The sequence below is a fragment of the Salmo salar genome, chromosome ssa02 (genome assembly GCF_905237065.1).
Source record: "Salmo salar chromosome ssa02, Ssal_v3.1, whole genome shotgun sequence".
Lineage (NCBI taxonomy): Eukaryota > Metazoa > Chordata > Actinopteri > Salmoniformes > Salmonidae > Salmo > Salmo salar.
In genome coordinates, this window is record NC_059443.1 from 72,259,988 (window position 1) to 72,276,366 (window position 16,379).

Genomic DNA, 16,379 nt, shown 5'->3' on the forward strand with positions numbered 1-16,379 from the left:
AGAAACACCACAACATTACATAAAGAGAAACACCACAACATTACATAAAGAGAAACACCACAACACTACATAAAGAGAGATACCACAACATTACATAAAGAGAAACACCACAACACTACATAAAGAGAAACACCACAACACTACATAAAGAGAAACACCACAACATTACATAAAGAGAAACACCACAACATTACATAAAGAGAAACACCACAACACTACATAAAGAGAGATACCACAACACTACATAAAGAGAAACACCACAACATTACATAAAGAGAAACACCACAACATTACATAAAGAGAAACACCACAACATTACATAAAGAGAGACACCACAACATTACATAAAGAGAGACACCACAACATTACATAAAGAGAGACACCACAACATTACATAAAGAGAAACACCACAACACTACATAAAGAGAGACACCACAACACTACATAAAGAGAGACACCACTAGATAAAGAGAAACACCACAACATTACATAAAGAGAAACACCACAACACTACATAACGAGAGACACCACAACACTACATAAAGAGAGACACCACTACATAAAGAGAAACACCACAACACTACATAAAGAGAAACACCACAACATTACATAAAGAGAAACACCACAACACTACATAAAGAGAGACACCACAACACTACATAAAGAGAGACACCACTACATAAAGAGAAACACCACAACACTACATAAAGAGAAACACCACAACATTACATAAAGAGAAACACCACAACACTACATAAAGAGAGACACCACAACATTACATAAAGAGACACCACTACATAAAGAGAGACACCACAACACTACATAAAGAGAGACACCACTACATAAAGAGAAACACCACAACACTACATAAAGAGAGACACCACTACATAAAGAGAGACACCACAACACTACATAAAGAGAGACACCACTACATAAAGAGAGACACCACAACACTACATAAAGAGAGACACCACTACATAAAGAGAGACACCACAACATTACATAAAGAGAGACACCACAACATTACATAAAGAGAAACACCACAACACTACATAAAGAGATACACCATAACACTACATAAAGAGAGACACCACTACATAAAGAGAGACACCACTACATAAAGAGAGACAACACAACACTACATAAAGAGAGACACCACAACATTACATAAAGAGAAACACCACAACATTACATAAAGAGAGACACCACAACACTACATAAAGAGAAACACCACAACATTACATAAAGAGAGACACCACAACATTACATAAAGAGAAACACCACAACACTACATAAAGAGAAACACCACAACATTACATAAAGAGAAACACCACAACACCACATAAAGAGATACACCACAACATTACATAAAGAGAAACACCACAACATTACATAAAGAGAGACACCACAACATTACATAAAGAGAAACACCACAACATTACATAAAGAGAAACACCACAACATTACATAAAGAGAAACACCACAACACCACATAAAGAGATACACCACAACACAACATAAAGAGAGACACCACAACATTACATAAAGAGAAACACCACAACACTACATAAAGAGAAACACCACAACATTACATAAAGAGAAACACCACAACATTACATAAAGAGAGACACCACAACATTACATAAAGAGAAACACCACAACACTACATAAAGAGATACACCACAACACTACATAAAGAGAGACACCACAACACTACATAAAGAGAAACACCACAACATTACATAAAGAGAAACACCACAACACTACATAAAGAGAGACACCACAACATTACATAAAGAGAGACACCACAACATTACATAAAGAGAAACACCACAACACTACATAAAGAGAGACACCACAACACTACATAAAGAGAGACACCACTAGATAAAGAGAAACACCACAACATTACATAAAGAGAAACACCACAACACTACATAAAGAGAGACACCACAACACTACATAAAGAGAGACACCACTACATAAAGAGAAACACCACAACACTACATAAAGAGATACACCACAACACTACATAAAGAGAGACACCACAACATTACATAAAGAGAGACACCACAACATTACATAAAGAGAAACACCACAACACTACATAAAGAGAGACACCACAACACTACATAAAGAGAGACACCACTAGATAAAGAGAAACACCACAACATTACATAAAGAGAAACACCACAACACTACATAAAGAGAGACACCACAACACTACATAAAGAGAGACACCACTACATAAAGAGAAACACCACAACACTACATAAAGAGAAACACCACAACATTACATAAAGAGAAACACCACAACACTACATAAAGGGGAGACACCACTACATAAAGAGAAACACCACAACACTACATAAAGAGAGACACCACAACACTACATAAAGAGAGACACCACTAGATAAAGAGAAACACCACAACATTACATAAAGAGAAACACCACAACACTACATAAAGAGAGACACCACAACACTACATAAAGAGAGACACCACTACATAAAGAGAAACACCACAACACTACATAAAGAGAAACACCACAACATTACATAAAGAGAAACACCACAACACTACATAAAGAGAGACACCACTACATAAAGAGAAACACCACAACACTACATAAAGAGAGACACCACTACATAAAGAAAGACACCACAACACTACATAAAGAGAGACACCACTACATAAAGAGAGACACCACAACACTACATAAAGAGAGACACCACTACATAAAGAGAGACACCACAACATTACATAAAGAGAGACACCACAACATTACATAAAGAGAAACACCACAACACTACATAAAGAGATACACCATAACACTACATAAAGAGAGACACCACTACATAAAGAGAGACACCACTACATAAAGAGAGACAACACAACACTACATAAAGAGAGACACCACAACATTACATAAAGAGAAACACCACAACATTACATAAAGAGAGACACCACAACACTACATAAAGAGAAACACCACAACATTACATAAAGAGAGACACCACAACATTACATAAAGAGAAACACCACAACACTACATAAAGAGAAACACCACAACATTACATAAAGAGAAACACCACAACACCACATAAAGAGATACACCACAACATTACATAAAGAGAAACACCACAACATTACATAAAGAGAAACACCACAACATTACATAAAGAGAGACACCACAACATTACATAAAGAGAAACACCACAACATTACATAAAGAGAAACACCACAACATTACATAAAGAGAAACACCACAACACCACATAAAGAGATACACCACAACATTACATAAAGAGAAACACCACAACACTACATAAAGAGAGATACCACAACATTACATAAAGAGAAACACCACAACATTACATAAAGAGAAACACCACAACATTACATAAAGAGAGACACCACAACATTACATAAAGAGAGACACCTCAACACTACATAAAGAGAAACACCACAACATTACATAAAGAGAAACACCACAACATTACATAAAGAGAGACACCACAACATTACATAAAGAGAGATACCACTACATAAAGAGAAACACCACAACACTACATAAAGAGAAACACCACAACATTACATAACGAGAGACACCACAACATTACATAAAGAGAAACACCACAACATTACATAAAGAGAGACACCACAACATTACATAAAGAGAGACACCACTACATAAAGAGAAACACCACAACACTACATAAAGAGAGACACCACTACATAAAGAGAGACACCACAACATTACATAAAGAGATACACCATAACACTACATAAAGAGAGACACCACTACATAAAGAGAAACACCACTACATAAAGAGAGACACCACAACACTACATAAAGAGAAACACCACAACACTACATAAAGAGAAACACCACAACACTACATAAAGAGAGACACCACTACATAAAGAGAGACACCACAATACTACATAAAGAGAGACACCACTACATAAAGAGAAACACCACTACATAAAGAGAGACACCACAACACTACATAAAGAGAAACACCACAACACTACATAAAGAGAGACACCACAACATTACATAAAGAGAAACACCACAACACTACATAAAGAGAAACACCACAACATTACATAAAGAGAGACACCACAACATTACATAAAGAGAGACACCACAACACTACATAAAGAGAAACACCACAACACTACATAAAGAGAGACACCACAACACTACATAAAGAGAGACACCACTAGATAAAGAGAAACACCACAACATTACATAAAGAGAAACACCACAACACTACATAAAGAGAGACACCACAACACTACATAAAGAGAGACACCACTACATAAAGAGAAACACCACAACACTACATAAAGAGATACACCACAACACTACATAAAGAGAGATACCACAACACTACATAAAGAGAAACACCACAACATTACATAAAGAGAAACACCACAACACTACATAAAGAGAGACACCACAACATTACATAAAGAGAGACACCACAACATTACATAAAGAGAGACACCACAACATTACATAAAGAGAGACACCACAACATTACATAAAGAGAAACACCACAACACTACATAAAGAGAGACACCACAACATTACATAAAGAGAAACACCACAACACTACATAAAGAGAAACACCACAACATTACATAAAGAGAAACACCACAACATTACATAAAGAGAGACACCACAACACTACATAAACAGAAACACCACAACATTACATAAAGAGAAACACCACAACATTACATAAAGAGAAACACCACAACATTACATAAAGAGAAACACCACAACACTACATAAAGAGAAACACCACAACACTACATAAAGAGAAACACCACAACACTACATAAAGAGAAACACCACAACACTACATAAAGAGAAACACCACAACATTACATAAATAGAGACACCACAACATTACATAAAGAGAAACACCACAACACTACATAAAGAGAGACACCACAACATTACATAAAGAGAAACACCACAACATTACATAAAGAGAAACACCACAACATTACATAAAGAGAAACACCACAACACTACATAAAGAGAAACACCACAACATTACATAAAGAGAAACACCACAACATTACATAAAGAGAAACACCACAACACTACATAAAGAGAGATACCACAACATTACATAAAGAGAAACACCACAACATTACATAAAGAGAAACACCACAACATTACATAAAGAGAAACACCACAACACTACATAAAGAGAAACACCACAACATTACATAAAGAGAAACACCACAACATTACATAAAGAGAAACACCACAACACTACATAAAGAGAGATACCACAACACTACATAAAGAGAAACACCACAACATTACATAAAGAGAAACACCACAACATTACATAAAGAGAAACACCACAACATTACATAAAGAGAGACACCACAACATTACATAAAGAGAGACACCACAACATTACATAAAGAGAGACACCACAACATTACATAAAGAGAAACACCACAACACTACATAAAGAGAGACACCACAACACTACATAAAGAGAGACACCACTAGATAAAGAGAAACACCACAACATTACATAAAGAGAAACACCACAACACTACATAAAGAGAGACACCACAACACTACATAAAGAGAGACACCACTACATAAAGAGAAACACCACAACACTACATAAAGAGAAACACCACAACATTACATAAAGAGAAACACCACAACACTACATAAAGAGAGACACCACAACACTACATAAAGAGAGACACCACTACATAAAGAGAAACACCACAACACTACATAAAGAGAAACACCACAACATTACATAAAGAGAAACACCACAACACTACATAAAGAGAGACACCACAACATTACATAAAGAGACACCACTACATAAAGAGAGACACCACAACACTACATAAAGAGAGACACCACTACATAAAGAGAAACACCACAACACTACATAAAGAGAGACACCACTACATAAAGAGAGACACCACAACACTACATAAAGAGAGACACCACTACATAAAGAGAGACACCACAACACTACATAAAGAGAGACACCACTACATAAAGAGAGACACCACAACATTACATAAAGAGAGACACCACAACATTACATAAAGAGAAACACCACAACACTACATAAAGAGATACACCATAACACTACATAAAGAGAGACACCACTACATAAAGAGAGACACCACTACATAAAGAGAGACAACACAACACTACATAAAGAGAGACACCACAACATTACATAAAGAGAAACACCACAACATTACATAAAGAGAGACACCACAACACTACATAAAGAGAAACACCACAACATTACATAAAGAGAGACACCACAACATTACATAAAGAGAAACACCACAACACTACATAAAGAGAAACACCACAACATTACATAAAGAGAAACACCACAACACCACATAAAGAGATACACCACAACATTACATAAAGAGAAACACCACAACATTACATAAAGAGAGACACCACAACATTACATAAAGAGAAACACCACAACATTACATAAAGAGAAACACCACAACATTACATAAAGAGAAACACCACAACACCACATAAAGAGATACACCACAACACTACATAAAGAGAGACACCACAACATTACATAAAGAGAAACACCACAACACTACATAAAGAGAAACACCACAACATTACATAAAGAGAAACACCACAACATTACATAAAGAGAGACACCACAACATTACATAAAGAGAAACACCACAACACTACATAAAGAGATACAACACTACATAAAGAGAGACACCACAACACTACATAAAGAGAAACACCACAACATTACATAAAGAGAAACACCACAACACTACATAAAGAGAGACACCACAACATTACATAAAGAGAGACACCACAACATTACATAAAGAGAAACACCACAACACTACATAAAGAGAGACACCACAACACTACATAAAGAGAGACACCACTAGATAAAGAGAAACACCACAACATTACATAAAGAGAAACACCACAACACTACATAAAGAGAGACACCACAACACTACATAAAGAGAGACACCACTACATAAAGAGAAACACCACAACACTACATAAAGAGATACACCACAACACTACATAAAGAGAGACACCACAACATTACATAAAGAGAGACACCACAACATTACATAAAGAGAAACACCACAACACTACATAAAGAGAGACACCACAACACTACATAAAGAGAGACACCACTAGATAAAGAGAAACACCACAACATTACATAAAGAGAAACACCACAACACTACATAAAGAGAGACACCACAACACTACATAAAGAGAGACACCACTACATAAAGAGAAACACCACAACACTACATAAAGAGAAACACCACAACATTACATAAAGAGAAACACCACAACACTACATAAAGGGAGACACCACTACATAAAGAGAAACACCACAACACTACATAAAGAGAGACACCACAACACTACATAAAGAGAGACACCACTAGATAAAGAGAAACACCACAACATTACATAAAGAGAAACACCACAACACTACATAAAGAGAGACACCACAACACTACATAAAGAGAGACACCACTACATAAAGAGAAACACCACAACACTACATAAAGAGAAACACCACAACATTACATAAAGAGAAACACCACAACACTACATAAAGAGAGACACCACTACATAAAGAGAAACACCACAACACTACATAAAGAGAGACACCACTACATAAAGAAAGACACCACAACACTACATAAAGAGAGACACCACTACATAAAGAGAGACACCACAACACTACATAAAGAGAGACACCACTACATAAAGAGAGACACCACAACATTACATAAAGAGAGACACCACAACATTACATAAAGAGAAACACCACAACACTACATAAAGAGATACACCATAACACTACATAAAGAGAGACACCACTACATAAAGAGAGACACCACTACATAAAGAGAGACAACACAACACTACATAAAGAGAGACACCACAACATTACATAAAGAGAAACACCACAACATTACATAAAGAGAGACACCACAACACTACATAAAGAGAAACACCACAACATTACATAAAGAGAGACACCACAACATTACATAAAGAGAAACACCACAACACTACATAAAGAGAAACACCACAACATTACATAAAGAGAAACACCACAACACCACATAAAGAGATACACCACAACATTACATAAAGAGAAACACCACAACATTACATAAAGAGAAACACCACAACATTACATAAAGAGAGACACCACAACATTACATAAAGAGAAACACCACAACATTACATAAAGAGAAACACCACAACATTACATAAAGAGAAACACCACAACACCACATAAAGAGATACACCACAACATTACATAAAGAGAAACACCACAACACTACATAAAGAGAGATACCACAACATTACATAAAGAGAAACACCACAACATTACATAAAGAGAAACACCACAACATTACATAAAGAGAGACACCACAACATTACATAAAGAGAGACACCTCAACACTACATAAAGAGAAACACCACAACATTACATAAAGAGAAACACCACAACATTACATAAAGAGAGACACCACAACATTACATAAAGAGAGATACCACTACATAAAGAGAAACACCACAACACTACATAAAGAGAAACACCACAACATTACATAACGAGAGACACCACAACATTACATAAAGAGAAACACCACAACATTACATAAAGAGAGACACCACAACATTACATAAAGAGAGACACCACTACATAAAGAGAAACACCACAACACTACATAAAGAGAGACACCACTACATAAAGAGAGACACCACAACATTACATAAAGAGATACACCATAACACTACATAAAGAGAGACACCACTACATAAAGAGAAACACCACTACATAAAGAGAGACACCACAACACTACATAAAGAGAAACACCACAACACTACATAAAGAGAAACACCACAACACTACATAAAGAGAGACACCACTACATAAAGAGAGACACCACAATACTACATAAAGAGAGACACCACTACATAAAGAGAAACACCACTACATAAAGAGAGACACCACAACACTACATAAAGAGAAACACCACAACACTACATAAAGAGAGACACCACAACATTACATAAAGAGAAACACCACAACACTACATAAAGAGAAACACCACAACATTACATAAAGAGAGACACCACAACATTACATAAAGAGAGACACCACAACATTACATAAAGAGAAACACCACAACACTACATAAAGAGAGACACCACAACACTACATAAAGAGAGACACCACTAGATAAAGAGAAACACCACAACATTACATAAAGAGAAACACCACAACACTACATAAAGAGAGACACCACAACACTACATAAAGAGAGACACCACTACATAAAGAGAAACACCACAACACTACATAAAGAGATACACCACAACACTACATAAAGAGAGATACCACAACACTACATAAAGAGAAACACCACAACATTACATAAAGAGAAACACCACAACACTACATAAAGAGAGACACCACAACATTACATAAAGAGAGACACCACAACATTACATAAAGAGAAACACCACAACACTACATAAAGAGAGACACCACAACACTACATAAAGAGAGACACCACTAGATAAAGAGAAACACCACAACATTACATAAAGAGAAACACCACAACACTACATAAAGAGAGACACCACAACACTACATAAAGAGAGAGACCACTACATAAAGAGAAACACCACAACACTACATAAAGAGAAACACCACAACATTACATAAAGAGAAACACCACAACACTACATAAAGAGAGACACCACTACATAAAGAGAAACACCACAACACTACATAAAGAGAGACACCACAACACTACATAAAGAGAGACACCACTAGATAAAGAGAAACACCACAACATTACATAAAGAGAAACACCACAACACTACATAAAGAGAGACACCACAACACTACATAAAGAGAGACACCACTACATAAAGAGAAACACCACAACACTACATAAAGAGAAACACCACAACATTACATAAAGAGAAACACCACAACACTACATAAAGAGAGACACCACTACATAAAGAGAAACACCACAACACTACATAAAGAGAGACACCACTACATAAAGAAAGACACCACAACACTACATAAAGAGAGACACCACTACATAAAGAGAGACACCACAACACTACATAAAGAGAGACACCACTACATAAAGAGAGACACCACAACATTACATAAAGAGAGACACCACAACATTACATAAAGAGAAACACCACAACACTACATAAAGAGATACACCATAACACTACATAAAGAGAGACACCACTACATAAAGAGAGACACCACTACATAAAGAGAGACAACACAACACTACATAAAGAGAGACACCACAACATTACATAAAGAGAAACACCACAACATTACATAAAGAGAGACACCACAACACTACATAAAGAGAAACACCACAACATTACATAAAGAGAGACACCACAACATTACATAAAGAGAAACACCACAACACTACATAAAGAGAAACACCACAACATTACATAAAGAGAAACACCACAACACCACATAAAGAGATACACCACAACATTACATAAAGAGAAACACCACAACATTACATAAAGAGAAACACCACAACATTACATAAAGAGAGACACCACAACATTACATAAAGAGAGACACCTCAACACTACATAAAGAGAAACACCACAACATTACATAAAGAGAAACACCACAACATTACATAAAGAGAGACACCACAACATTACATAAAGAGAGATACCACTACATAAAGAGAAACACCACAACACTACATAAAGAGAAACACCACAACATTACATAACGAGAGACACCACAACATTACATAAAGAGAAACACCACAACATTACATAAAGAGAGACACCACAACATTACATAAAGAGAGACACCACTACATAAAGAGAAACACCACAACACTACATAAAGAGAGACACCACTACATAAAGAGAGACACCACAACATTACATAAAGAGATACACCATAACACTACATAAAGAGAGACACCACTACATAAAGAGAAACACCACTACATAAAGAGAGACACCACAACACTACATAAAGAGAAACACCACAACACTACATAAAGAGAAACACCACAACACTACATAAAGAGAGACACCACTACATAAAGAGAGACACCACAATACTACATAAAGAGAGACACCACTACATAAAGAGAAACACCACTACATAAAGAGAGACACCACAACACTACATAAAGAGAAACACCACAACACTACATAAAGAGAGACACCACAACATTACATAAAGAGAAACACCACAACACTACATAAAGAGAAACACCACAACATTACATAAAGAGAAACACCACAACATTACATAAAGAGAAACACCACAACACTACATAAAGAGAAACACCACAACACTACATAAAGAGAGACACCACTACATAAAGAGAGACACCACAACACTACATAAAGAGAGACACCACTACATAAAGAGAGACACCACAACACTACATAAAGAGAGACACCACAACATTACATAAAGAGAAACACCATAACACTACATAAAGAGAGACACCACAGCACTACATAAAGAGAGACACCACTACATAAAGAGAGACAACACAACACTACATAAAGAGAGACACCACTACATAAAGAGAGACAACACAACACTACATAAAGAGAGACACCACAACACTACATATAGAGAGACACCACAACACTACATAAAGAGAGACACCACAACACTACATAAAGAGAGACAACACAACACTACATAAAGAGAGACACCACTACATAAAGAGAGACACCACTACATCTAGAGAGACACCACAACACTACATAAAGAGAGATACCACAACACCACATAAAGAGATACACCACAACACTACATAAAGAGAGACACCACAACACTACATATAGAGAGACACCACAACACTACATAAAGAGAGACACCACTACATAAAGAGAGACAACACTACATAAAGAGAGACAACACTACATAAAGATAGACACCACTACATAAAGAGAGACAACACTACATAAAGAGAGACACCACTACATAAAGAGAGACACCACTACATAAAGAGAGACACCACTACAAAAAGAGAGACACCACTACATAAAGAGAGACACCACACCAACACATAAAGAGAGACACCACTACATAAAGAGAGACACCACTACATAAAGAGAGACAACACTACAAAAAGAGAGACACCACTACATAAAGAGAAACACCACTACATAAAGAGAGACACCACTACATAAAGAGAGACACCACTACATAAAGAGAGACACCACTACATAAAGAGAGACACCACTACATAAAGAGAGACACCACTACAAAAAGAGAGACACCACTACATAAAGAGAGACACCACTACATAAAGAGAGACAACACTACATAAAGAGAAACACCACTACATAAAGAGAGACACCACTACATAAAGAGAGACACCACTACAAAAAGAGAGACACCACTACATAAAGAGAGACACCACTACATAAAGAGAGACACCACTACATAAAGAGAGACACCACTACATAAAGAGAGACAACACTACATAAAGAGAGACACCACTACATAAAGAGAGACACCACTACAAAAAGAGAGACACCACTACATAAAGAGAGACACCACTACATAAAGAGAGACACCACTACATAAAGAGAGACACCACTACATAAAGAGAGACACCACTACATAAAGAGAGACCTAAGACAACATATGCAGTACAGTAGTAGGGCAGGCCTATACTGCCTGTGTCCCAAATGGAACCCTATATTACCTATGTATAAGGAATAAGGTTCTATTTGGGACACAGTCTTTACTGTGAGCAGTGTTTAACTTGGGCAGGAGCTTACTGGAGCTGAGGACCGGCATCTCAGGCTTTTATACTGCTTGAGTTCATGCACTTCTCTTACCTATAATAGCCTATATACAAATATATTAGCTGAGAAATATAGTGGAGTTCCTGCATCTACTAAACTAACGTGGACTTTAAAAAAAAAGTCATACCAAGGATAATTTTGCTACTTGATTTCGAATTTTAAGACCCCTTGTGGTATCAAAATAATATATATTTTTTTTTGTTGTTGATGAAACATACAAACACATTGAGGAGGTTACCTATCTATCTTCATATAGCCTGCTGGTCTCAGGAGGTTACCTATCTATCTTCATATAGTCTGGTGGTCTCAGGAGGTTACCTATCTATCTTCATATAGCCTGCTGGTCTCAGGAGGTTACCTATCTATCTTCATATAGCCTGGTGGTCCCAGGAGGTTACCTATTTATCTTCATATAGCCTGCTGGTCTCAGGAGGTTACCTATCTATCTTCATATAGCCTGGTGGTCCCAGGAGGTTACCTATCTATCTTCATATAGCCTGGTGGTCTCAGGAGGTTACCTATCTATCTTCATATAGGCTGGTGGTCCCAGGAGGTTACCTATCTATCTTCATATAGCCTGGTGGTCTCAGGAGGTTACCTATCTATCTTCATATAGCCTGGTGGTCTCAGGAGGTTACCTATCTATCTTCATATAGCCTGGTGGTCTCAGGAGGTTACCTATCTATCTTCATATAGCCTGGTGGTCCCAGGAGGTTACCTATCTATCTTCATATAGCCTGGTGGTCCCAGGAGGTTACCTATCTATCTTCATATAGCCTGGTGGTCCCAGGAGGTTACCTATCTATCTTCATATAGCCTGGTGGTCCCAGGAGGTTACCTATCTATCTTCATATAACCTGGTGGTCCCAGGAGGTTACCTATCTATCTTCATATAGCCTTGTGGTCTCAGGAGGTTACCTATCTATCTTCATATAGTCTGGTGGTCTCAGGAGGTTACCTATCTATCTTCATATAGCCTGGTGGTCCCAGGAGGTTACCTATCTATCTTCATATGGCCTGGTGGTCTCAGGAGGTTACCTATCTATCTTCATATAGCCTGGTGGTCCCAGGAGGTTACCTATCTATCTTCATATAGCCTGGTGGTCCCAGGAGGTTACCTATCTATCTTCATATAGCCTGGTGGTCCCAGGAGGTTACCTATCTATCTTCTTATAGCCTGGTGGTCTCAGGAGGTTACCTATTTATCTTCATATAGCCTGGTGGTCCCAGGAGGTTACCTATCTATCTTCATATAGCCTGGTGGTCCCAGATGTGTTAGTGCTTTTGCCAGCTCCATTGCTGTCCTTGTCAAGACATGTTTGGCATGATAGCACAAACTGACTGGCACTCAGGCTACCTTCGTATAGCTTAAACCAGGGATGGGCAACTGCAGTCCCCGGGGCCCTGATTGGTGTCAAATGTTTGCCCCCAGCCCCAGCTAACACACCTGACTCCAATAATAATGTAATCATCAAATCAAGCTTTATTTGTCAGATGCGCCGAATACAACAAATGTAGACCTTACCGTGAAATGTTTACTTATTAACCAACAGTGCAGTTCAAGAAGAGTTACGAAAATATTTACCAAATAAACTAAAGTAAAAAAGAATAAAAAGTAACACAATAACATAACAATAACGGTACCGAGTCAGTATGCAGGGGTACGGTACCGAGTCAGTATGCAGGGGTACGGTACCGAGTCAGTATGCAGGGGTATGGTACCGAGTCAGTATGCAGGGGTACGGTACCGAGTCAGTATGCAGGGGTACAGATCATGATCTTCAGTTTAAATTGTCATTAGTTTAACCAGATGTGTTTGCTAGGGATGGGGGAATGGTGTGACACCACTCAGCCCCAGAGGACTGGAGTTGCCCACCCCTGGTCTATACTGTGGAATTCACCACCCTGTTCTTGTCTGAACCTAATACAGTCAAATACATATCCAATCTACCCACAGCACAGACTACTGTCTGACCTGTAGAGGAGTCTAATAGAGTAGAATAGAACAGAGTAGGATAGAACAGAGTAGGATAGAACAGAGTAGGATAGAACAGAGTAGAATAGAACAGAGTAGGATAGAACAGAGTAGGATAGAACAGAGTAGAATAGAACAGAGTAGAATAGAACAGAGTAGGATAGAACAGAGTAGAATAGAACAGAGTAGGATAGAACATGTAAGAGGTGAAAAAAGTATGGGCGATGCAGATACACGGGGGAATCCTCATCAGTGACATCACACACACACACACACACACACACACACACAACATGCAACTAGTGGCTGGTGATGGCTAGGGGGAACCCCACCGTGTGAGTTTAGGCTATAGCCAAACGTTTCACGTAAAGAACGTAATTCGTGATCATCATCAAGGTATACAGAATGACAGCCGAGTTGCTGCCCGGGCTCGTTGGCTGCTTACCCGGTCCACCGCGCGGCGGGAGAGCCCACGTTTCGCCAACCCCACCCGGAGCTCGTGGATATCGATGACTCCATCACTGTTCAAGTCCAGTTCGTCGAACAGTTCCACCCATTGCTTCTCCCTCTCCGGGTCGACATCCTCCTGGCAGCGGGCCTGAGTCCTCCAGCCCCGGGGGATCCGAGCCCCCGGCTGACCCATGCGTGGTGACGGTTGGCTGCGTCGGTTAGATCCCGGTGGAATAGCCTATAGAGTCATCGACGTCCGGATGTCCAAATCAGGATAGATGTTTTGTTGTTGTAATATTCAGGCTACTCAGTCAGTCAGTAAATCTCTCGGGAGAAGGACATAAACAGATGTGCAGATTAAAAACAATCAAACGGTGGACCTCACGACGCGCTCCCATTCGCGGTCATGCTATACATCATCTCAGTTTTAACATCCGTTTTTATTCCGTAATTGGTTGTAAATAGTTATTTATTTATCCGCAAAGAAACCAGGAAGCGACGGTAACCTAACATAGTAGTAAAGACAGAAAGCCCTTCCCTTTTTCGGTGCTTTAGAACGGAGCGTGGCAAACTGCCAGAACCGAAACCTTAATCAAATTCAGTGTCAAATTCATCTCGGTAACGGATATGCCTGAGACGTTCAAAGATTAGGCCTGTACATGTCGTCCTCTTGTTTTTTTGGGACGCACCGCACACCAACCCCGGGGGTTTGTAATGCACCGTTCTGACGTTATGATCCGTCCGAATGTGACAGCAAATGCGCACTTTGCAGCGTTGCAAATAGTTGGTCTGTGTCGGGTCGCAGTCATGCGAAGAAGATATTATCTAGACCAAAGCTGCTAATGTATCCTTGCTTCACGTCAGAAACCGTCGCCGTGTCGCCGTCGCGTCAACTGAGAAAGTGAAGCGTCGAAGGAATGTGTTGTCTTGAGTCTGCGCCGTAGCCTAGCCCTCTGTAGACTACCAGGGACAAGCATTTAGTTCAGTCCCCACACACAAACACCCAAGGTGAATTGAAAA

General features: G+C 38.4%; 1 protein-coding gene across 3 annotated transcripts in view; it reads right to left on the reverse strand.

Moving 5' to 3' along the window:
• Positions 1–16,379, reverse strand: part of LOC106592100 (calcium-binding mitochondrial carrier protein SCaMC-3) — a 33,917-nt gene extending 17,538 nt beyond the window's left edge. For all 3 annotated transcript variants that reach the window (XM_045709579.1, XM_045709573.1, XM_045709577.1), the window contains exon 1: positions 15,355–16,379. In XM_045709579.1, coding sequence (XP_045565535.1) covers positions 15,355–15,552 — 198 coding nt within the window. In that variant the 5' untranslated portion in view covers positions 15,553–16,379. The remainder of the gene's footprint in view (positions 1–15,354) is intronic.